General features: G+C 37.1%; 1 protein-coding gene across 1 annotated transcript in view; it reads right to left on the bottom strand.

The window, feature by feature from the left end:
* The window catches only part of NEK7 (NIMA related kinase 7), a 151,530-nt gene that overhangs the window by 47,751 nt on the left and 77,222 nt on the right, over positions 1-26,557 (bottom strand). Inside the window, 3 exon segments of the mRNA XM_047704142.1 lie at positions 9,301-9,411; positions 11,205-11,267; positions 24,701-24,841. Coding sequence (XP_047560098.1) covers positions 9,301-9,411; positions 11,205-11,267; positions 24,701-24,841 — 315 coding nt within the window.

Raw genomic sequence — 26,557 nt, 5'->3', positions numbered from 1 at the left:
ATTTTTTTTCAAATAGTGCCACTGATCTGTAACCTTAAACTTCCAAATAATTCTAAGGTCATATGCAACATAGATAACAATCTTATACAAAAGACTCAGAGGGAAACAGATCACATTTGGAATCACTGGATATTCTCATAGTTGCCTGGCTTGGACTATACATTTTATCCCAGACACTGAAATGGAAAGTGTAGGTGTCCTTGTAAACTATAAATCAGAGTCATCCAAGATAGATGATACTACTGGGAAGATTTTATTGCTTAAGGATTCAAAGGTCAAAAGTGTAAAGACATCTCAAAGTTATTTATTTCTAGTCCAACCTCTAAATTTGGATAAGTGCAAATAAAAATGTGTCTGCAAATGTAAAAAAAAAAACCACACCAAAAAGATGAACAAGATTTGTTAAGTTCTAATATTTGGAGCTAATAATTATCTTTATAACACAGTTTGTATTTTAGCTAATTTATCAAAGCCTATGGTATGCAAAATTGTAGGACAACCCCCCCAAATCCCGAAATTCTTGTATTTAATTCCCTCCGCTTGAGTTTAAGTTGAGTTGTGAATATGATGAATTATCATTCTTCTATCATGTTGTCTTACATGGCAGGAAAGGTTTTGCTGATGTAACTAAGGCTCCAAATCAGTTTCTTTTGAGTTCACCTTGGTAGGCCTGGCCTAACCCAGTAAGCCCTTCATAAAAGTTAGAAATTCAAAGCCAGAGAGACTCGACTGCTGGCCTCAAGGGAACAAACTGCCAGGCTATGGAGAGGGCCATTTGGCAGGGAACAGTAGGAGACCTCTAGGACCCAAGGATGGCCCCCAGCTGATAACCACAAAGATAGTCATGTAATTGCAAGGAAATTAATTCTTCTAACTAACCAGCAAACAAGGAAGAAAGCCCTAATCCTCAGATGAAATCACAGCCCCAGCTGGCACTTTGATTTCAGTCTTCTAAGACCTTGAGCAGAGAACCCACTAACCAGTATGTGAACTCACTTATCTACAGAAACTGTGAGATAATAAATTTGTATTGTTTCAAGTTGCTAACTTTGTGATAATTAGCCATAAAAGAAAAATACAAGTGAATTCCCTTTTTTTTTTTTTAAGATATTTATTTATTTATTTATTTGACAGAGACATCACAAGTAGACAGAAAGGCAGGCAGAGAGAGAGGGGAAGCAGGCTCCCCCTGAGCAGAGAGCCCAAAGCGGGGCTCGATCCCAGGACCCCGAGATCATGACCCAAGCCAAAGGCTGAGGCTTAACCCACTGAGCCACCCAGGCATCCCTACAAGTGAATTTCTAAACACAGTAAAATCAACACTTAAAAGTAACTTTATGTGTGTATAAAGGAAAGGAGTTTTAAGGCTTCTACCAAATTTAAAGGGAATGCCATACAAGTGGTAACAATGCAGAAAATACAAGCTACATATTCAAGAAGACAGCACATATCTAAATATATTAAGAGAAGATAGCCTAGGTCAGGAACAAAAAGATGCCCACTCTCACCACTCCTATTCAACATCGTAGAAGGCCTTGCCAAAGCAATCAGACAAGAGAAAGAAATAAAGGTATCCGAATTAGAAAGGAAGAAGGAAGAAGTAAAATTGTCTTTATTTGTAGATGACATGATTTTATATATACAGAAAATCCTAAAGACTGAACCCAAAAAATGTTAATTCTAATCAATGAATTTGTAAAGTTACACAGAACAAAATTAATGTACAAAAATCAGTAGTGTTTCTGTATACTAACAATATGTTATCTGAAAAAGAAATAAAGAAAATGATCCCATAGCATCAATAACCATAAAATATTTAGGAATAAACTTAACCAAGGAGTTTTCTAGTCTAAAAACAGTAAGACATTGATGAAAGAAATCAAAGGAGGCACTAAAATAAATGGAAAATATCCTGTGTTCAGAGTTGGAAGAATTTTAAATTGTTAAAATGTCAATACTACCAAAGGCCATCTACAGATTCAAGGCAATCCCTATCAGGATTCTGATGGCATTTTTTATGAAAGTAGAAAAAGCAATTCCAAAACTTGCACAGAACCACAAGATCCCCAAGTAATGAAAGCCAAAGCAATCCTAAGAAAGAATAACAAAGGGGCAGGCATCTTGATATATCAAACTTCTTGATTTCAAACTATACTATAAAGCTACAGTAATCAAAACAGCATGGTACTGTCATTAAAAACAAAGAGAGCAATGAAACAGATCTGAGAGACCGGAAATAAACCCAAGCATGTACAGTCAACTAAATATTGGACAAGGAGTTAAAAATACCCAATGGAGAAAAATAGTCTCCTCAATAAATGGTGCTGAGAAAAGTGGATATTATTCACATGTAAAAGAATGAAAGTAGAATGAAACCATTAAAACCATGAAATTCCTAAAAAAAAAAAAAAAAAAAAAAAAAAAAAGAAAGAAAAGGGAAAAACCTCCTTGACCTGGGTCTTGACAGCAGTTATTCAGAAAGGATACCTAAAGCATAAGCAGCAAAAACAAAATAAACAAAGGTCATCATATTAAATTTAAAAACTTCAGAAGAGGGGCGCCTGGGTGGCTCAGTGGGCTGAGCCGCTGCCTTCGGCTCAGGTCATGATCCCAGGTCCTGGGTTCGAGCCCCACATCGGGCTTTCTGCTCAGCAGGGAGCCTGCTTCCTCCTCTCTCTCTGCCTGCCTCTCTGCTTACTTGTGATTTCTCTCTGTCAAATAAATAAATAAAATCTTTAAAAAAAAAAAAAAAAACTTCAGAAGAAATGATCAACAAAGCAAAAAGGCAACCTATGGAATGGGGAAAATTTGCAAACCATATATCTGATTATGGGTTAATACTCAAAATATATAAGGAACTAATACATCTCAACAGCAAATAGTAACAATAATAATAATTATTATTATACACACACACACACACACACACACACACACACAGATTTGTGGTCTCCAGAGCCCAGGGTGGGGGGTGGGGGGCAGAGGAAGGATGGGTGGAAGGTGGTCAGAGGTACAAACTTCCACTTACAACATAAATAAGTACTTGGATGGAATGTACAACCCGATGACTCCAAATACTTGTACTGAATAATATACAGGAAAGTTGTTATAAAAGTTGTTATAAAGTTGTTATAAGATCTGTCATCACAAGACTTTTTATTGTATCTGTTTGAGATGACAGATGCTAACCATACTTATTGCGGCAATCATTTCACAATATATATAAATCAAACCATAATGCTGTACACCTTACACTTACACAGTGATGTATGTTAATTACATCTCAATAAAACAGGGGAAAAAAGAGATAGTCTTATTATTTGGAATTGTGCCAAACTCTTGACACAAAGTAGATATCCACTTAAATCAGTAATCCATATTCACTAAAAATATTTCACTAAAAAAAACTGCGAGTATAATGCTGACTGACTTCTTAGCCAGTGTGCTGTGGTATGAAAATCTTTTGACAGATAACAAACTTCTAAGTCTCCCCCTAAGAGATGTATTACATTGGGTTATATTGTATTTTACTGACATTTTAGCAAAAGGAAGGTTTTTATGTGCTCTTTTATCTTTTGTCTCAAACTGACTTTTTAAGAGGTAATTAGAAATATAAAAAATTATAAATAATTCAATGAATAAACTATACATTGGAAAAATGGGCTATGAAAAGTTTAAACACATTTTAGCAATATTTCTATTGACACCTAAAAAAAAAAAAAGCTTTTGTTTACACCCTTCTGAGACCTGTCTCTCATCTTCTCTATACCAAGTCTCTATCACCAAATTTGTTTCTTTGCTGTACAAAGAGTGAAATAAACAGTATTAATAAGGCAAAATGGAGAAACTATTGGTCTAATTTAAGGTATGATAAAGTAAATACAAAGTATATAAATCACAACTTGATACACTGAAATCTGTTTTTTAAGAGTCTAATTTTCCTTTAAAATTCCGATTACTGATGATAAAGAAATATATGATGAAAAATTCTAGATTTCCTTTTATCCTAAAACTCATCTGGGAAGTATTTTATCTGACCACAGCCTAAGGTATTCCTTTGTCACTAATTAGAGAAATACTGAATATTTCAACTATAAATTGCTTAATTATATTTGTCAGCTTGCTCTAAACCAATTAATTATTTACTTGTAAAAATCTTTGATGCAATGCTATCCAGAGGTTTGTTTCTGGAATACAGACCAGGAGCTATATTTTCTCTTCTACCCCAATTAAGCTGAAGACTTGAGACAGTGAAATATATTGTTGTGATGCACTATGATTTACAATATTACCCCCTAAAAAGAAATGAATCATTTTCTTACAATTCAAGTATCTACTGCTGTCTTTCATAAAGCATTAAGTCACCATCATGTGCCTTCATAAAAGAAGTTCCTATGATTTTTTTTTCCTTAATGTAGTCTCTTTTATAAAGATCAGCTTATAGCACAAATAAGAATGTTTAGAAAATGTTTTGAATTTCTTGCGGGGAAAAATACCATTCCTGTATCAGCTTGAAACACTGTCTTCTCTCTCACCGCATACCACTCAATATCTTAGCAACTCCGGGTGAGACCAGAGTCAAACAGCAAGAAACAACCACCCATATTCACCTACTGGTCCCCAGAACAGAGAAGCATAGCAGAGGTCAAAAGAGTCAACTTGAAATTAAGGAAGGATGGGAGGGGGTGCCTGGGTGGCTCAGTGGGTTAAGGCCTCTGCCTTCAGCTCAGGGTCCTGGGATCGAGTCCCGCATCCGGCTCTCTGCTCGGCAGGGAGCCTGCTTCCTCCTCTCTCTCTCTCTCTGCCTGCCTCTCTGCCTACTTGTGATCTCTCTCGGCAAATAAATAAAATCTTTAAAAAAAAAAAAAGGAAGGATGGGAGAGAGGGAGGGAGGAAAATAGCACCTTTTATATACTCACTGACCATGTGATTACTGAGTTACTACTATGAGCCAGGTACTTCCCTAGAAACTGAAGGTATCTATACCTTCCTACAGGAGGTATTTGTTGAGCATCTACTCTGTGCAGGGCACTGTCCTAAGCACTAGGGATTCATGAGGTCCCCAAACAAACAAAGATTCCTCCCTCTGAGAGCTTACATTCTGGATCCCACAGGTTGAGTAAATCTTGACAAACATCTTTACCACCAACTAGAAACTCGAGAAGGATTTAAGAAGAGGTTTGTCTTTTCTTTTCTCTTTCTTTCTTTCTTTCTTTCTTTCTTTCTTTCTTTCTTTCTTTCTTCCTTTCTCTCTTTCTTTCTTTCTTCCAAGACTTAATTCATTTATTTGAGAGAGAGAGTGAGAGAGAGAGAAGTAGCAGGGGGAGGGGTAGAGGGAGAGGAACCCCACTGAACAGGGACCCAGATGTGGGGCTTGATCCTGGGACTCCAGGATCATGATCTGAGCCAAAGGCAGAGGCGTAACCAACTCAGCCACCCAGGCGCCCCTCAAGAACCATTTCTTGTGGTGTTGGGAACAGGGTCAGGAGTGAGTGTCTGCAAAGAAAAAACGGAACCAGGACAGTAAGTAGGAAAAGGCTGGTGGAGGTGGGAGTGTGCAAGACGGAAATCAGGACGGTCTTCTTTTATCACCCTACTTAGAACAGCAACACCCCTATCTCCTCGTTGTTCTTCTTTATTTATCATAGAAGACATACATAAATGTAACCAGATGTCAGACTTTCTTTTATGGACACTGGAACAGCTTTCTGTTATGGCCAGTATGCTGAGACTATTCTAAGATCTGTAAGTTTGCAATACGACTTTCCACCTTTAGGAGGGCTCCAAGAGGATCTGGGACATCGAACCCAGAATCTCTTACATCTTGATGAGGTAGACCTCATCAAGGGTACCTACAATAAAAACCAGGATCACTAGAGGCTTATACAATAATGTCTACTAGACAGGAAGGAAGAATGATATTATCAATTCTCTGAACTACTTCAGTTCTATCAAAGTACAATAAATTGCTCTATAAATATATAACTTACTAGCAATAAGTTGATATCTTTTATTTAAAAAAAAAAGTTTCCTAAGTAATCCTTTACATGATAGATACCTTCAAATTTTAGTCAAAAGCCCCAAGGGTGCTTTAAGAGTATAGTTATCAATCTACAACTGTATGTAACTATTCATTACCAAACACAGAATCTGTTGTTCTGAACGGATCTTACTATGTCCACTGGGTCAGTTAATTAAAAAAATTCCTTGAAAATGTCAACTGATGGCAAAAGCCATTTAAATAAGTGAGCTGAGTGCATCACCACAATAAATATAAAAGCACACTGACAAATTTCTCCTCCCTCACGGGTTTAAGAGATCCAAATCTGCTAAAGATGCAATCACAGGGCTTCTATAAAGCACTCTGATCTTGCCCTAGTTTTCCCAAGTGGTGAAAGGACAGGAGTATTCTTTCAAGGTGAATGCTAGGGGCTCAGGCGTGCCTTGGCAATGGGCAGGGACAGCAACCTCTAGGTGTGGAGGAACCATTGCAAAGAAAGAGCCCTAGACTAGAAAAGAGCAAAAAACTCTAGAAGAGAATGAAAACCCCCAAACATCAATCTCTCAATCGGGAGCAAGACTTGATAACTGAAACTGTTTGTTTTTTATCTGCCTTCAGCCAGTATTGCCCAATGAAGATTTGCTCTCTTTGCCTCCTATTACAAGCATTTAAAAAACTCTTGCACTTAAAGTTTAAGCTAAGAATTGCATCTTAGTTGTCTCTCTTATAAGGACTACTTACATTTGCTTTTATATACCTCATCTTGATTGATAATTATTTAATAAATTTGGCATGTGTGTGTTTGCATTTCTTTTTAAAATTAAAACCGCAAATTAATTACTTGGTTAATTAATTAAATTAGTGTTTATTAATGTGGAAAGACAGCGCTAGTGTTGGGAAGTCCCTAAAACAGAAGATCAGATAACTGATTAGAAGTGAGTCACTCTCACCATGGGACTTTAAACAGAGTCAGCTTGATAGCATTCTGTGATAATAAAAATATTAACTCCCAGTCATGTAGTATTTTTATAATGTAGCAAGCAATCTCAAAACTGCCTCCATCTTACGGATGAAGAGAAGTTAAATGGCAGGAGAGCTGACCCAGCTGACAGGGCGCTCCCACTGGATAGCAGGGTTCCTAGCTACTGCCAGAGAACCAGTGAGCACCTTGATGAGAAAATCTTTGAAGGCTTAGTAATGGAAGGCAAAATGTGCATGCATCAACATCTCTCTGGGGAGAAGGTCAAGGGTTTTCATCGGATTTTTCAAAGGAGTTCTGCGATACAAAAATCTTTCACGGCCTCTAAAGGAAAACACATGTAATTTTGCATCAGATAAACCCTAATTTCAAACATCAGGTCTTCTGTTTACTAGTAATGATGGTTATCTTCTCTAAACGTCAAATATAGCCCCAGAATCCTTTTGAACAATAAACATGGTAATGCATATAAAGCCTCTAACATTGTTTTTAAGAACGCCTTAGAATAACTCCACGGAGCAGGGATTAGTGGCTGCGTTTCAGTATCTGTTGGGAGACTGACTATACAGATGATGTCCAGATCATATAAAACCAGAACTTTGAACCACAACCTTCAGCAACCTGACCAGAAAACCAATCTTTTATCCATAACAAACATCCCAGGATGCTAGCCCGCGATGTCCGGTGTGCAGGAAGCCAGACGGCCATCTCTAGAGACAATGCACGAAGCTGAGCAGTAACTCTGGAACAATCAGCCTCAAATGGCCAGGACTTGAATTAACTGACAGCTTCCCTAATTTTTGTCCCTGCTTCCAACTTAGGACCAATCAGAGACAGCCAGGTGAGATGCCTCACTTCTAAGTAGCTCATGTACAGCTTCTTTGTGCCAACAACCTCTAACTGGGTCATCCCTAAAGGCTTCTTTTTCCCATTACAAAGATTTCCTATTCCTCTGCCTGCCTCTGATTGAATCTCTGCCAAAATGTTACTGACAATGCTTGACTCCATCGCTATAGCAAGCTCAGAGTAAAGAGCCTTGCTTTTCTCATTTGGTTGGTTTTCACTGATTCCCACCCTGTTCAACATGTCTTCTGAGTAACAGAAGCTCAGCTGGCACATGACCAGCCGAATGAAGACTGTATATTCCAGCCTTCCTTGAAGCTACTTAAGTTCATAAGACTAAATTCTAGCCAAAGGAATGAAGCTAAAAATGTTATGTGGCTGTATCCAGTAATGTGCCTCAAGATACAGCCAGCAAGTACCCTTGTGCCTTCCTGCCTCAGAGAGCTGACTTGATATGCTGCAAATAGGCTCTGATAGACAGAGCTGCCATATCAGCTCCAGAATTTTATGTAACAGGGAAATATAATTAATAACATTAATAACAGAGCAGTAGCTTCCATTTGCATAGACCTTACTATGTGTGAGACAGTTCTTAGGTCTTTTTTTTTTAAAGATTTATTTATTTGACAGATAGAGATCACAAGTAGGCAGAGAGGCAGGCAGAGAGAGAGGAGGAGGAAACTGGCTCCCTGCCGAGCAGAGAGCCCGATGTGGGGCTCGAACCCAGGACCCGGGAATCATGACCCGAGCCAAAGGCAGAGGCTTTAACCCACTGAGCCACCCAGGCACCCCAAGTTCTTAGGTCTTAATTAATGTCAAATATTTAGTCATTTGCAACAATCCTATGAGGTAGGTTCTATTATTATTTTGTTTTTGAGAAACTGTCATACACAAAAGTAACCTGCCTAAGGACAAGCAATTTTTAGAACACTGTAATTTGGGGGTTTCTATAACTTGTAGCTGAACTTAAGCCCAATTAACATGCTCTTGGAGAAGTTAAAGTTAAATAAAATAAAGTTAAATAAACTTTAAAGTGGTTGAATTGGGGTTTGATGTGCAAGGTCTGAATGCAAAGCCCACTTTATTCTTTGATGAATCCCTCCCAGGAAAAGATAAGGATTCTCTAGAATCTCTTTCTGTCCTCTCTGCCCGATGTCGAGAGATAAAGGATCAAGCATGGTCTGCTCAGAAAATCAAGTTGCAAAATTTGAACTTCAGCTTACAGAAGACAAATCTGTTGATCTATTTCCAAGTTGGTTTCTGAGTGTCCACACATCTCAACTGAGCAGAGTGAATTTTACCAGGTAAACCAGTTTCATAATCATAGTTAACACTACTATCATTCATTATGTATCTACCATATCTTAAAGTATTTCACCGAGGTCTTTAAAATATCTGATATGCCTATATGTTTATTAAAGAGCAATTCTATCAGAAAAAAAATACTTAGTTTTAAAAAAGCAAAACAAAACCTTACCTTTATCATTCTGGACAGATCACCAGCATCAGCTAACTCCAAAACTATGTTAAGTTCATTATCTTCAATGAATGATGCATAATATTTAATTACATTTGGATGGTTGAGTTGCTGATGGAAAAACACACACACACACAGACACACATACACACAAAAACAAACACCAGAAAGTTTTCTTATTGTAAATTCCCAGGAATCGCTTACAGTTTCTTAACTAAAGAATAAACTTAGTTGCTGCATTTCATTTTTAAGTTACAGAAATCTTAACATGACAGTATATTTTTCTTCAGTGAATTTTGAAACAGGTATTATAATTATTGAAAGTAATACTAGACACTAGATACTAGATAATTTAATTTTAATACTCTTTATTAGAAAAAGAGTAAATTACACATAAAATTTTTAGAGTATGTATTGCTATGTTCAATAAGTATATAAATATAAATGAATTGCAGAATTATAGCACCAGTTCCTAAAAATTATACCCTTTGAAATGGGAACTGTCATTAAGGGCATTCAATGGTAAATAAAGTATTCCTTTTACTCCTATTTTGAAGTTGACCTGATCCTATATAACTGCAGCCAGTGGTTTAAAACAAAACAAAAGGACATCTGGTGTATTCTATCTAAAAACAGCTTTTACATCAAATAGTATAAACATACTGAGTTTACCTATAGGGTTGATACATTAAATGATCTTAAGAAAAATTGCACCTTATAGAAATATATGCATCAGTCTCTATGTACTGACAATCCTTTTGTACAATTTGCTTTCTGTTCAATCTTTAAACAAGTTAACATAAAACAAATAGTTTATCAAAAAAAATTATTCAAGAATTCTCCCAGAGGGTATATACATGATTTTCTTCTTTTCTTTCTACTTACAGGTTTTTCCTCCACATCTTCTATGCTAATACATTATTTCTCTAATAACAATTTATATATCTTTTTAGAGCAGTTACTTCATGGCCCAGGAAATAATTGCAACTAACAGAACAGCTGGAAAGCATGGATCACTTTGAACTTACTCTTATCCTTCTTGATAAACTGGATTCATTTTAGGTACAAACAAAAATGTACAGCATAAAAAACACCCAAGTCTGATCTAACAGTTAAAAATATAACATAAGGTACAGCATTCCTCAAAGGAAATTTTACTAGAATAAAACCAGTGCAGAGATAACTGAAATTTCAGTCATATTCTCTGAGTGGATGAGAAACTGAAAAGCTAATTCTAACATACTCTTTATATCATCCCTTCTAAATCTGGAAAAAACAAAGAGACATATTACAAAAAGCATGCACCCATTTGGATTAGTCCACATTCTCAATATATTACATCTTGAGTTAATACTAATACTCATTTATGTTACTTAAGCTTTAGAATAGATCTGCTTGGGACAGTCAAGAAAAAATTTCTTCAATATTTTTTGCCCATTTTATCTATTTCCTAGTTTGAAAGGCAGGGGAGGGGAGCTAATCCTACCAAATGATCTGATTAAATATTTATAATGAATTAAATATTTATAACTACATTCTTCCATATACTGAGATACATATTTGTATAATGTTGTTTCAAACCAGTGTGGCATAAGTTTAGTTCTAAAAATCCTTCTGCTGGCTTGCCTGGGTGGCTCAGTGGGTTAAGCCTCTGCCTTCAGCTCAGGTCATGATCTCAGGGTCCTGGGATCGAGCCCCGCATCGGCTCTCTGCTCAGCAGAAGCAGAAGCCTGCTTCCCCCCTCTCTCTGCCTGCATCTCTGCCTACCTGCGATCTCTGTCTGTCAAATAAATAAAATAAAATCTTTAAAAAAATCCTTTTGCTTGTTAAGTGTAATATTTTCATAAATCACTTTTATCAACATGCTCATCTAGTTCAAAATAATCAATAGTTCATTTATTTACCTTAAGGAGATCTATTTCTTTGATACAATCAGCACGTGCTTTGGCATCCATTAAATCAAATATCTAAAAAGAGAATCCAGAATTATTTAATAAAATAATAATCTATGGTTCAAGAACCATGTAAATACACTGTAATAGTTCACATATAGTTATACACACACTAAGAAATTTTCTTCCTGATTAGCTTTATAAGAGCTATGAAGAACTGTATTTTACCTCATGTTACCTTTAAAGTTTACATTTTTCCTTCCCAAGGCAGTCAGCATTAAAAATGAGAAATTAGGGACTCAGGTTCAAATGAAATAGAATGGATACTGTGGTCATAATAAAATGAGAATATATATTTAACAATTAATATTTACTAAACATATTGCATTAACTACCATTTAACTGTCACCCAGTCAGTTGAAGACAACTAACATCAGTATTCCCATTTTACAGATGAGACAAAGCAGGTTTTAGAAAGCTTAAGAAACTGACAAAAGTTCACACAGCTAATTAATGGAGCAGCCAGAGTTCACTCTGAGTTATCCAAATATATCCCAAGCTCTGAACCATTATCTATACAATCAAATCATGTCTAAAAGGTCTAATGCACACCCTGACTGGGAGCATAGCACTTGAAGGAGATAAAAACTGGGTTCTTTGGAGAGAACAGAGAGAGAGTCTCACCCTTACTAAAGATAAAGCACAGATATACATACAACACATAAACAGATATACTCTTATCTGTGGAATTAAAATTTCATAAGGGAGGGGAGTAATTAGGAAAAAAAAAAACCTAAAAAGGATCCTTGGGGTGATAAAGAAAAGGTTGAGAAATACTGGTCTAATGTAAAAACACAATAATAAATAATGTAATCAAAGGGATATTGATGATGTCTCTGAAAACAACTCTCTCAATGTTCTAAGCGTATGGAAAATAAACAATAATAAAAAAATCAGTATGCTAAATATTGTAGAAAATATCTGGATAAGTCACTACTATGATCCGATTAAAACCCTAGCCACATAACAAAACGACTTTAATAACATTTATAGTCATCAACTTGACCAAGTCTTCCTGATTCAGACAGTCGAAATGTTCCAGGAAAAGTAGGTGTGTAACCTGAAAGGAGGGCATGATCCAAGTCTTTTTGACTCGAGAAGAAATCACTGAACACCCACCAGAGGGTGTAGCCTCTTTACATCCAGATGGTGCTATCATCCTGCCCGTGTTCTTACAGTCAGTAGTACTGGCTCCAGTTTAGAATGACCACTCAGATTCAGAGAAGCTAAATACCTCCTTATGGTCATAAAATTAATAAGTGACAGAACAAGGACTTGAATCTAGATCATTCCAACTCCAGAGTCTACATTTCCTTCAATGTCCCAGGTGGTTGTGCAGTCTAATGCATACACCACTAGCTAGTAAGTACTAAAATACACGTGTGTGCAAAGTGTAGTATGAGAAATCTAAAGAAGGAATCCCCGTGCGAGGAGTGGGTAACATTAAAGCTGAAACTTTGAAGACAATGTAAGTTCTTCTAGCCAGAAACAACAGATACCGAAGGCATAAAAGGTAATAGAGAATATGGGGGTTTAATCACAAATTGTAATACACAACTTTTGCTCGATAACATTCTTAATATCCAAACATAGATGTAGTTCTAATCTTCCCCTTATTAAAAAAATTAAGAAAGTTATAAATAAAATTTTAAGCAAAAATATCCACAAACTCGCTTCCTTAAAGAATTTTAGCTTTTGCTCACTCCCTTCCATTTCTTGTACAAACGTATGTGTGTCAGAAAGTGAAAACAGCAGCAGGGCGCAATGTGGTATATATGTGTTTTCACCTGACACTATAGCAAAATACTCCTCTTATTTCTATGCCCTCTTTATTTTATTTATTTATTTAATTTTCTAACAAAAATTTTGATTATCATGTTTTTCAGTTTTAATGTGAAACAGCTAAGAACTGCATTTTAAGATCTGAAAAAAAATACAGAATCATATCTTATTTAATGGGCTTTTCTTAAAGATTTCTTTATTCATTTGACAGACAAAGTTCACAAGTAGGCAGAGAGGCAGGCAGAGAGAGGAGGAAGCAGGCTCCCTGCTGAGCAGAGAACCTAATGCAGGGCTCGATCCCAGGACCCTGGGATCACAACCTGAGCCGAAGGCAGACGCTTTAACCCACTGAGCCACCCAGGCACCCCTAATGGGCTTTTCTTTAAAAAAAAAATTTATTAATTTATTTGAGAGAGAGAGAGAGAGAGCAGAAGGGTATGTGTGAGAGGGAGGAAGGGCAGAAGGAAAGAGAGAGAATCTCAAGACAACTCTCAGCTGAACACGGAACCTGATGCAGGACTTGATCCTAAGACCCAGAGATCACCACCGAGCCGAATCAAGAGTCGGACCCAAATTGACTAAGCCACCCAGATGCCCGTCCCCTCTAATGGTTTATAAAGGAAGTGAGATAAACAAGGTGGCATCAAATTTCCTCCCACTTCATACAAACAACAGAAAAGGAAATATGTGTGCTAGCACATGTATTAGAGAGCGTGGCTTCACTCTTCTCCATTAGTAGTAATTCTAACTAATTTGACCATAATCAACTTGCACTGACTACTATGATTGCACAACACAGCAAAAGAAAAGAAAGAAAAGATTATAAGTGGCAAATCACTGTCATAAAGTTTACATAAAAAAATCTACTAAGAGAAAAAAAAAAAAATCTACTAAGAGAAATTTTTTGCAACCATCAAGTGCTCATATATATCAAACTTTGGTAAAATGAGAGAATATATTAGCTATAAATGGATACTAATTGCAGGGGTTAAAAAAAAAAAAAAAAAGAACAGCAACGACCAGCATTAAAGCATAAACAGTGTAATACTACCTATTGAAGGAAAAACCTCATATAAACACAAACCTCTTCAAGAGCATCATAATTTTATTCTACATGTAGATGATTAACATAAATAACATAACTTGTTCATGTTCTTGCTTTCTTTCATTCATAAAACCATGCTGTCAACTTGTTACTAGATTTTGTTGTAGATACAAATAAAAAAACAAGCTTGCAGCTGTCAGATGTAGCATGCAGACTGGAACACAGAACACGAACACACAATCTAATAAACGCTGCTTGTACAAAGTGATGGGAGAACCTCAACAAGGCGGAGTGGCAGACACTCTATATGCAGGATTCAGAGATGCAGGAAAGTATGATACACTCCAGAAAGAATTCTTCTAGAACTAAGTAAAATCAAAAGATCATTATTTTAAAGGAATAAGTGTTATACCTAGCAACTTCATACAGAAAAGCCACCCATTCCCCAAATTGCCAGGTGATGCTGCAAAAACTGATGTGACTAATATAACCTGTTAAATAATAACAAATATTAATGTAAATAAAATGTTGATGTTGATTATTAGTTACAGACACGAAATGCCCACACATTAAAAGTCAAAGCGGCAAGAGAATTAACGGGTTCTCTCCAAATCATGAACGCTGATGCCATTCTCAGGAACTATGAGTCACAATGGACTTCAGATAATTCAAAGAAATGCCAGGAAGTATAAAATTTTAAATGTCTTTGACTTTGAAGGAATTCCTGAAAACTTTTTTTAAGGAGAAAGAGAAAGGATAATTCTGGTATTAGTGACTAAAATGAAGAAAATCACAAACTTGACATGTATAAATTTAATCTCCCAATAATCAGTATCTCTATGATGGGAAAAATATTTAAAAAGCGAAGCTAATGAATGAGATGAGAAAAAGATGTGTACGAGAGCTTTAGGAAACCCTAACTAGACACAAAACACCAAAGAAGAGGGTGTTCCATAGAAATCATGAATTTCTGGGGTACCCAGATGGCTCAGTAGGTTAAGTGTCTGCCTTTGGCTAAGGTCATGATCCCGGGGGGTCCTCAGATCAAGCCCTGCATTGGGCTCCCTGCCCAGTGGGGAGTCTGCCTGTGCTTCTCCCTCTGCACCCCCTGCTCAAGCTTGCTCTGTGTCAAATAAATAAAATCTTAAAAAAAAGTTTTAACTCAATTTACAATTAAATAATAAGTATTACAAATTAACTTTTATTTTTGTTTAATATTTTATTTATTTATCTGACAGCGCAAATAGGCAGAGAGGCAGGCAGAGAGAGAGGAGGAAGCAGGCTCCCTGCCAAGCAGAGAGCCCGATGCAGGGCTCGATCCCATGTCCCTGAGACCATGACCTGAGCCAAAGGCAGAGGCTTAACCCACTAAGCCACCCAGGCGCCCTTTAACTTTTATTTTTAACTGAATTCTCAGTAATAGCAAAGACTTTCCTTAGTCACTGAGAGAGAAGTATTGCTGGCCCATTTGAGGGAAAACTAAATTCTGAACCAAATACATTTATAAATACACTTAATTGGGAATTCAGCAGTATTGTATCTTTTTTTTCTCTTCGCCAGCAAGTCCAGACAAAAATAAAAACTGCATCTTTAGATTAAATCATTCCCAGACAGATTCAAGACTGTCTGATTTCATGAGCAAGAAAAGAAAACACATAAGGGAAAAAAAAATCTGGATTTAGTAAAACAAAACAGAACAAAACAAAAAACCTTTTCTTAGAATATTTACAAGCTTATCTTCAGAAGGCATCTTTCTGGGCTCTGCTGAAGTTTCTGTGGGTTTTTAAACTTACCGTATACTTGGTAAGAGCAAAGTTAATAACAGCGTTTAGGCAAGTATTTGCTAATAAGTTCTTGATACTTTCTCAATCATTTTAAAAGTTTTTTTTGTCATCTCTAAATTTTGCCAAAAAATTACTCATGACTAATGAAACTGAAAAGGAAATCTTTAAGAGGAAAAAGAGGCCTTGAAGTTAATTTAATAGAAATGTCCTTGCAAAGGCGTATGTCAATCTGTTAGAAGAAAAAACACTTAAAATGTAGCAATGAAAGTACTTAAAAATGTATACTAGGAAGTTTGAAAAACCTGATATATCTCACTTTAAATAAGTCTTATGTAAATGAAAATCCTAACCAAATTATCTCTTGGGCCTCCCCAGCTTTATAGAGCCTGAATAAATGAACTGAGCAGCTTGTACCTAAATTGAGTCCCTGTATTCCATGTGAGAAGTCTCAGACACCCCTAAATTATGCTATTTTTCATCCAAGTGTTCTTGGTCCTTTTGACCCGGTGCCCAAGTGATGCTTCCATCCCTTTATTCCCACTGACCAATGCCTATACAGACCATCCCCTACCATTGCTGGAGTGAGGGGGGAGCAGCTTTAAGGAATGTTTTTGCTATCAGCCTGCAAATTTCTGCTTCCCCTACTGGCTGACTGGTAGGCAGACTTTCCCTTGCGGAGCCTCTCTCTTTTATTTGAAGGGACAGAGGATGGTGGGTGTGTGTGTGGAAAATCTATAGCAGAAGGGCTGTGAGGTCTTCTAGATACAAATCACAATCACCGAACAAGTTAGCGTCCACATAACTGAAGTCTACCACCAGCACTTGCCTGACTAAATCCAGAGACACTCTACAGGGTGGAGAGATTGGGCTGGGGGTGCAAAACTTAAGCAAGGTGAGTAGAGAAGAGTTACACGGAAGCCAGAAACCTTCCTCCCTTTATAACACCAGGGCCTGCACCGATCTAGCTTCTGTTTGCCTTCCTCTCTTAATACATCAACATGTTTGAACTGCAAATGACAAGACAGTCCTCGATTCCTTTCTTGTGGATTCCTTAATGTCCTGATGGTATAGAGCTAGGTATCAGTGCACGGTGGCACTCATTATTCTTTGACTTTTTTTTTTTTTTTAATTTTATTTATTTATTTGACAGAGATCACAAGTAGGCAGAGAGGCAGGCAGAGGGAGAGAGGAGGAAGCAGGCTCCCTGCTAAGCAGAGAGCCCGATGCGGGGCTCGATCCCAGGACCCTAAGATCATGACCTGAGCCGAAGGCAGAGGCCCAACCCACTGAGCCACCCAGGTGCCCCTATTCTTTGACTTTTAAAAAACTTTTGTTTCCAAGGGAATGCCTTTTAACTTATAGGCTATAGGTGACCTGACTTCAAGTGCAGCAGGGCGCCCTGTACAATAGGCTTCCTTAAAATTTAAAAAAAAAAAAAGAAAGAAAGAAAGAAAAGAAAACCTGTAAAAATTATCATAGGAAATTCGTTCAGATTTTAAAATTTTGTTTTAAAATTTTAAAATTTTGTTCAGATTTTATAGAGTTTAAAGTTCATCAAAGCTTAGTCAGGGCTTCTACAGATTAAGAAGCTACCCTATGGAGGACACTGGAAGCTGTGAGTGAGAATGTGGCTAGAAGAGATGCAAAAGATCCAAAATTAAAACTCTAAGACATGACCCAAAAATAGAATCAATTAAAGGAGATGGAAAAGACAAGGGATTGAAGGCGATGGAAGAGGGATACCAGAGAGGGAAGAGAATCAAGAGCATGGAATCCCAGAAAACACAAGAGGCAAGTTTTTAAGAAGCTACAGGCAGGTGCTGAGCAACAGGTTGTAGAGTGGGGTCAGTGAGAAAGTCAGATGACGACGCTAGGCAGAGATGGGAGGCTGAAGTGTGACAAATGGAGCAACTGGTGAAAATGTCTCAAAGGACAACAGAAAAGAAAAATTCCTTCCAGAGCACAGGTAGAGTTAGCAGAAGAAGAATCAGAACAGCTACGTGATCGTGAAAACACAACCAACACAAAGACTGTTTCTGTCAAACAGGAGGTGGCATTCTCTACTGAACGTGAATGCATCCAGGAAGAAGCTGAGGCTTCAGGGTAGTAGTTTTTAATTTCCACTGTGGACATTATAATCATATATCTTCTGATTTGGGGTTCTTATTATACTGTGATTAAAATATACACAAGTGGGCGGTATAAGCGCATGTCCAAAAAACAACAAGAACTCCAAAACATACCCTTAATCCTCCTGCGCTATGGGACACAAAACAATGTTACACATGAATAGAGAAATGAGGAAATACACAGTGGAGATTAACCATGACTGGGGATTAGCAACACAGGGAGAGATTCTAACGGAGGGGCATTGCTCAAATTGCTGACAAAGGTCCACAGAAGCGAATAACTGAAATCAGACCTTAAATAAGAGGTCTGGAGAATATGGAATAGTGTCCATGGTAATCAAGATGAGGTCAAAGAACAAGTTTTACTGGAAAGAGGGGATGGGAGAGAATTGGGAATTTAATTAGAGAAGGAATTTTGAGAGTTTGAGTTAGAATCAGTAAGTGTAGGGTGCGCCCTGATAATGGACTGAGAAGCTGAGTGTCATGGAGTGAGGCACGCTGAGAAACGATAATGCCTGGGCTCATTGGAGTTAATGTGGTATCAAGCAATGGGTGGAGAAAAAAAATTTTTTTCTTAAAAAAACAAAGAAAAAGTATTTCAGACTGGCAGACAAGGGACAAAGATGGGGAAAAAAACATTGAACTGGATGACACTAGTTTCAAAGATGGAGGAATGACAGATGGTTGAGTGTAGAATGTGGTCTGAAGTGGTAGAGAAAGCAAGCCCTAATGAAGATGATTCCACGGTGTCTCAAGTCAAGAAAGAGAAGCACATGATGTTGGTGACGGTTGTGAGGAAAGAGTAAACGTCAGAGGCAAAGCAAGACTCATTTAAAGAACAAGAACTAAAAAACTTTTTGTGGAAAAAAGGTCTAATGTATTACCTCTTAAAATCTGCCTCCTACATGAAAACTATCATATGACTCTATTTGCTTTTATATATTCTTTTAGCTTTAATGTTTACAAAGTTTTAGAAATCTCTTATTTTGTCATTTTTTGTTTATATTGCCAATAATATTATTTATTTAAGAGCTAAATATTTTTCAATTAATAATGTTTGGTCTTATTATCACTGTGTACTGAAAGGATGAATCTGTGTTCTACACAACAGTCTGTGTAGTCTTTAAAAACTATACCAGATTTTATCATCACTCACTTAAGCTCTTCCAATGGCTATTCATTACCCTTACAACATGTAACACATAAATGTACAAGACCTCTCTTCATGGCTCACAAACAAAACTCTCAAATTCTGGTTCCTGTCATGCTCTGTAACCCCATGTTACTTCTCTTCCGCACTCCATTTACGGGGGTCACAACAATGTGTTTTTAGTATATTCTAAGTCAATCCTATTGTTCAAGGCTGTTCTCTATATCTGGAATCCTCTGCTTCCTGCTGTTCAGATGGCTGACTCCTTATCCTCCACTTCAGCTTAAATTTCACATATGTAGAGAAACCTTTGCTAGATACTCTTATCAAAAAGTCCTACTTACCCCCCCCCACCTAATTTTTTCTCTCCTGTCACATGACAGTCACTTCCTTCTTGGCTATAATTATTTGACTTACTGTCTATACCCCCCACCAAAAATGTTGAACTCAATTGTTGTATCTCAGTGTTGAGTAGATGTCTGCCACACAGTAGGTCCTCAGTAAATATTAAATGAGCATATCAAAACTCTTCAAAGGTTATAAATAAAAGTTACTTCAACTATATTTATTCACTGGGCTTGGCCACTAGAAGAGTTTACCAACTGGTACAATCAAAACTTGTACTAGCATAATAAAAACCCTAAGGCACCATAAGATGCTAAAGAAAAAAACAATGTGGAACATCTAAAAACGACAAAGGACTAAATTATTTCATTGATATCCATTAAGTCATTTAAATATTTTAATGTTCATAATCTATTTATGCCATGTGTGTAATTCATTATAACCCTAAAATGTTAACTAAAATGCCCTATTCCCTAAACCTTCAATAAAACTAAAAATTTTCCCTATTTCTTATATGCCTAAGAAATGCCTTAAAAAAAAATTACAAGTACAATAAATAAAATTAAGAAGCTTTCATTTTTAAGATAAAAGACTGTGTCTCCTTAACAACTAAACTAACATCAATTACTAAATTATTCTCCAATTTAAAAAAATATATAATGTACAGATTATTCTTACAAATGCTTCCTACTTTTCATTTGTCCAAATAACTAATGTAAGGCTCAAAGGAACGCTACAGAGATCAAATAACGAAGCTGATAAAAACTGCAGGATGAATTCAGTGATCACTGTAAACACTGAAATACAGATTGGATATACGGTTGTAGAGATTATGATTGTATTCTAATCTGTATGTATTATGGAAGAAGCTATCATTGCTCACAAATTTCTAAATGCATGCAATCCCAATTTCTAATACATGAATACATGCAAAAGCTTCTAAGAAACTAAAATCAACATATGTAAAAAGAAGCATGGTAAACTCAATATACTTTAAAGAGCGATTTTCTTGATAAATGTTTTACTATAATAATCAAATATAAGTAAAGCAATAAACATCAAAGAATACCGTTTCTTCAGAAAGTTAACCTGTGTATCAAAAGGGTGAATTTGAACAAAATACATTAGTACCTTATCTTTGTTAGTACTATACAACAGTACTTTCCATTCCAATAAGTATCTCTGACAATGAATGTCCCATAGGAAAACAGTGTTATCTGGACATATAACTTAAGACTAGGCAAACAGAACTAAAGATCAAAATATTTCACCTACTATCTGAAAATTAGGGTAACAAAGATCAAAGGACTGAGACACAGCGTGACCCAAAATTCATATTAGTACCATGTCATAACATTGCTAAAATAAAAACCAATTCCAATTACGTAGCTCTAATCAATGAACTAAGTATAACAATTACATGTACCAGATCAAAATAATTCTTTGACAGTCTTCTAACATAAAGAACAGAGCTTCTGAGACCCAGGTCACATTCTCTGTGAAGACTTATCCCAATCTCCCTCTCACCAACATTCCTGGAGGCCGCTCTTTTTTTTTTTTTTTTTTTTAATTTTTTTATTTTTTTCAGCATAACAGTATTCATTATTTTTGCACCACACCCAGTGCTCCATGCAATCCGTGCCCTCTACAATACCCACCACCTGGTGCCCCCAACCTCCCACCCCCCACCCCTTCAAAATTCTCAGATCGTTTTTCAGAGTCCATAGTCTCTCATGGTTCACCCTGGAGGCCGCTCTTAACTACAGTGCCTATCCTGTGATTTCAGATGTTTCTCTGTTGCACTTGTACTGGAATCCCATGAGCCCTATTATTTATCTTAGTATTCCCAAAGCCTTCCACAATGACCACTGAACATGAGTTGAACCAAATATTAACACGAGATGGAATGAGTGAATGAGTGGTAAGAAGGGAAATGTCAAAGGGAAACAGGGAGACAGAAGCAAAGGTGGTTCATGGAATTTCAAAAATGTCACATCAGCTAAGGCACCATCTTAATTTTGGCAAACGAATCATGATGAGATGTGGGTACATTTTTGAAAAGATTAGTTAACACTGCCATGCACTGTAGGCTCTCAGATCTCTTTATAAGTTCAGGCATTCAGTACACACACTCTTCTTTCCACATACAGGTAACAGGCAAACCTACAGGAACGTCACCAGGGCTTAGGACACTGTTTTTTTTAAAGTCTTGAAAAAGTGAAACTTGATGGTGTGGGACAAAGTAAAGAAATGCCTTGAAAACTAAGCTGAAGAATCTAGATGGTAATTCCGACGTGTCTCCTGAATGATATAGAAGCAAACAAAAGAATTGTAAAAGCAGCACTTCAGCCTATGAACCCAAGCACAGTATTCGGGAAAGATTCTAGAAGAGCTGGGAACAGTAATACAGATCTTCAGACATGTGACAAGATGCATGAGGAAATCCAGTATTTGATTCTTCATGAATTTTTTGAGGAAGGGCTAAGACTCTCCAGAAAGGACGATAGTCTGGTTAGCGATATTTTTAAAACATTTTCACTTTAAGCTACAGAGATTTTTTTTTAAAGGAAGAAACACAGGACTCATTGTTCAGCACAAGTGTAATACATCACAAAAATCAATACCGTATCTGAAATGCAAACACATTTCTCCTCACAAAGGTTTAAGACACCATTTCCTAACTAAATAAGCTATGAATATCTTTACAAAAGCATCTCTCTCCTCTATAAAGAAGCTATGTTTAAACTGGAACATGACCCAGTATTAACGCTGTATAAAGCGAAAAAGAACGTTCTAACGCAAGAGTACAAACGGACCTCACCCAGCAGGAGACCGCCGTCTGAGGTTTATCACGGTGCAGAATGGGAACAGTTAGAGGGGCATCTAATACGGAATGGAAATATGATTGCCCAAATTAACTCATGTCCTTTCAAATTTCCAATCAAAAGGAAGACAATACAGGTGGAATGGAGCCGTGTCTCTTTCTCTATACTCAGAGTCAGTTAGAAGCTGGAGAAGGAACCTGAGAAGCCTCGAGACCTCCAGGTAATTTCTCAATCCATCTACCCTCTGGCATTCACTACCTGTGGCAAATAAGCAGCTGACTTCTTTCCAGACCATTTTGTGCGTTTGGTTTGTAATTTTCCTTTTAAATGAATGAATTTTAAAGATTATTCCTCTACATGAGGATCCATAGTGAATCCTTACTTTCCTATTCTACAAATTCCTGCTCCCGGTTCCAGTGCTCTCCAGAAGCTGGTCTCACACTGGCAGCCTGGCCTATGTTCTGATTCCACCAATGGCTGAAACGGACATCTCCATTCTGTGAACTCCTGTTTAAATCAGGAATCCATGCCACAAGGCTTAACCTTTAATTGTTCCACAAAAACTCTTTTTTCTCTGGAACGCAGGAATAATATGACTAGCTTCCTTTTTATTTCCCCTCGGTGCCTAGTCATGCACAGTAGAAATTTCATAAATACATTTAAAAAATGGATCAGAGTTCTTTTATAAGGGAATCGTCCTTCCAAAAGTCATCTGCTTCACGAACATTAATATCTGCATTCTATATTATGTTTTCTTAAGCTCTAAGTGGCACATTAAATGAGAGAAGACAACTACGCTTACATGCTGCCCGTAAGAAAGTCAACCGGTGCAACTATGAAAAGTAACTTGCTATTAACTTGTAGAACCTACCATGCGTATCCCCTGTGGCTCACCATCTCCATTCATAGGCCCAAGGCAAAAGAGAAATGCTCGCATGTCACACAAGACGCTTGTGAGACACAGAAGACTGGCACAGCAGTACTGTTTACCATAATAAACAACTTAGAAACAATCCAACCAGCAAGCAACATGTAACACGAGCCATGGAATACGATACGGCAGTGAAAAGGTTAACGTAGAGCCACAAGCACCAACATGTGATGACGCTGATGTAAAGCTCCAAAAATGCAAAGCAAACAACAGATCTATTTAGAAATTTATACAGATGTGGGGAAACTGTAAAGAAAAGCAAAGGAATTTAACATGTTAAACACAGAATTCCAGACGTGGTTGCCTCTCAGGGAAGGGAGTGGTGGCTATAGATCAAAAAAAAATTTTTCATGCTGTATTTCTTAAGCTGGGTGGTGGATATGAGGGCATTTTTATTATTCTTCATATCATATATGCCACATAATGTCTTTTATAAACATTTAATATTTCCTTTAAAAGGTAAGGGAAAACTCTTCATCTCTGTAATGGCTACTTCAAGTATACTGATGCTTTAAGAAGTCATACACACACACACACACACACACACACACACACACACACACACAGAGGAAACTTTGGGCTCACAGGTCACTACAGAAAAAAGGTATCAGGGTTGCAGAGTAAAATAGGAAGTCTATGGGTAGGTATGAACAATAACTACCTTATCTGAAAAATGGGAAGCAAAACTGTGTGATGTCAAACATACCCTGCGACACAAAAACAAGGCAAGTGACATTAGACTTTCTAGACTTGTTCAGGTGAATGAAAGTTCCAGGGCTCTGGCAAGTACACCTGCAGGTAGCTCAATGGGACTAACCCACTAGGGTTAGGCCAGGACTTGGTAAGAGGAGCTAGAACAAGATAAATGAATATGAGGGAAACAAAAGTCAGGACTGGAGAGCAAAGTTGATTCCAGAAGGATACAGATACAAGATGGCAATTTCAGACCATCAATCCTCTGATTTAATCAATCCATTTCATTCTTTTTAAAATTTTCCAATAAAGAAAGTTAACTTCATTGTTCATTTATTGCCAGTCTTGTTCTCCACATTAATATAATACCCTGGACTGCCACTTACAAACTCTAGGCAATACATTTTGTAAAGTCTATTTTCCTCTTGTGAGTTACCTGTTGAGTTAGGAGCAAGTGGTGAGAAGTCAAATGTGCCTCCTAAAATCTGGAGTTGTAAAAGCTTTTCTAGGATCATTGCAGTCAGTACTAAATCTGGGTGAACAAAACCAGCTAAATTTTTAAAGCGTAGAAGTAATATTAAAATTAAAAATTAATTTCCACTGTGTACTACACTCAACTCAAGCTTTTAAAGTATAATTTTTATTCCTTTCTAGCATTCTCAACTTAAGACTGTCATTATCTAATCATTCAGGACATACTTTCCTCTATTTATTATTCATATAGTATAATTTTACATCGATTTACATAATTAAAATAATCTTACCTGCACTTTTTTTAAAGCTACTGGCACTCCATCCAAGAGACAGGCTGCTCTATAAACTTCACTAAATTGCCCGCGACCAATTTTCTTTTCTATTCGAAAGTTGGCTAATGTATTATAGCCCATATCCGGTCGTAAAGCCTTCTGTAATTAAAAAAGTCAGAATAAGTTTTCAATCATACAATATTCACACAATCATTAACTATTTGACATAAGTAGGTGATACCTATGGTAAGCCTAGACATCTATTCTATTCAACAAATATTATATTGAGCCATTCATGCTAGGTACTGTTCTGTATCCTGGGGAGACAGTAGCAAAGTAAACAGATGATAATCCCTACCCTCAAAAGAAAAATTCTGGCAGGGGAAAAAAAAAAACAACAAACAGGGTAAACATGAAAAATATATATACAGTGTATGAGATAGGAAGGGCTAAAAAAAAAATAAATCAATCAAGGAAGAAGGACATGAAATATCAGGGGAAGAGGAGGCTTTTGAAATTTTAGATAGGAACTCCATAAAATTATCTTCAGTTCCTAGAATATAAACTTGTCCCATTCAATCTAGTACTCCTTTGATACTTGCTTTCTTTTTCACAGAATCTTTGACTTGAAATAGAATGTGTACACACACACACACACACACACACACACACACACACAGTGCAACCTGCCAACTAATGCGTGAAAATCTGAACTTCTTGAGTGTTACTTAACTTTGACAAAGAACGTTTCCAGGGGCAGGGAATTTACCACCACATCGTCACTGTTTTTTGTTTGTTTGTTTGTTTAAGACTTTATTTATTTAGAGCAGTGCTGGGTTACAGCAAAACTGTGAGGAGGCTCTTGCCCCCATACAGGCATGGCTTTCCCCATCCGTGCCATCATAGGGCTACTTTGGTTATAATTCATGAACCTACACTGACAACCGAAGCTCCTAGCGCCCATTAGGGTTCACCCTTGGTGTCACACATTCTATGGCTTTGGACAAATGTATAAAAGTATCCATCATTATAGTACCATACAGTGTATTTTCAGGGCCCTAAAAATCCTCTCTGTACCTCCTATTTACCCCACCCTCCCCATTAACACACCCCACCCACCTTTTTACAGTCTCCATAGCTTTGCTTTTTCCAGAATGTCATACAGTGGAAGTCACTCAGTCTGTGGCCTTTTCAGATAAGCTTCTTTCACTTAGTACATTTTTTTTTAAATTTATTTATTTATTTGACAGAGAGAGATCACGAGCAGGGGGAGTGGCACGCAGAGGGAGAGGGAGAAGCAGGCTCCCTGATGTGCAAGGAGCTAGATCCCAGGACTCTGGGATTATGACCAGAGCCGAAGGCAGACACAACAGACTGAGCCACCCAGGTGCCCCCATAATTACATTGTTAAATAATATTTTGCTGTTATTCATGAAAAAAAACAATCACTTCTCCTAACTAACACTTTTTAGTACTTACTATGTATTAGCTGCTAGGAAAATAGAGATGAACCAGAAATGCTTTCTGCTCTGAGAGAGCTTACCCCAACATATGGAAGAGGCTCCTAACTGCTATGAGAGAAATAGTTACAGGGTATTGGGAAGGGAGCGCAACTGTCATTCCTATTTTGAGACAAAGCCCAACTCCTTATACATTTTATCCATTGTCCTAGTACTTTTGTTCATTTGCTTATTCATAGAATCTTTCAGTCATTAAGTCAGTTACAGAGTAAACATTACTTGAATACCCACTACAGTCAGCCACTGTTGCTGAAGTTACAACACGTACCCAACACACAGTGCCTTTTAGGTTCCTCATGACACTCATGATCTATCTCAGCTCCTCTACCAAAAACCAAACTATAACAAAATAGCC

This window comes from Lutra lutra, chromosome 15, assembly GCF_902655055.1.
Source record: "Lutra lutra chromosome 15, mLutLut1.2, whole genome shotgun sequence".
Classification (NCBI taxonomy): Eukaryota; Metazoa; Chordata; class Mammalia; order Carnivora; family Mustelidae; genus Lutra; species Lutra lutra.
The sequence above is the reverse complement of the archived record's forward strand: the minus strand, read 5'-3'. Positions and strand labels throughout refer to the sequence as shown.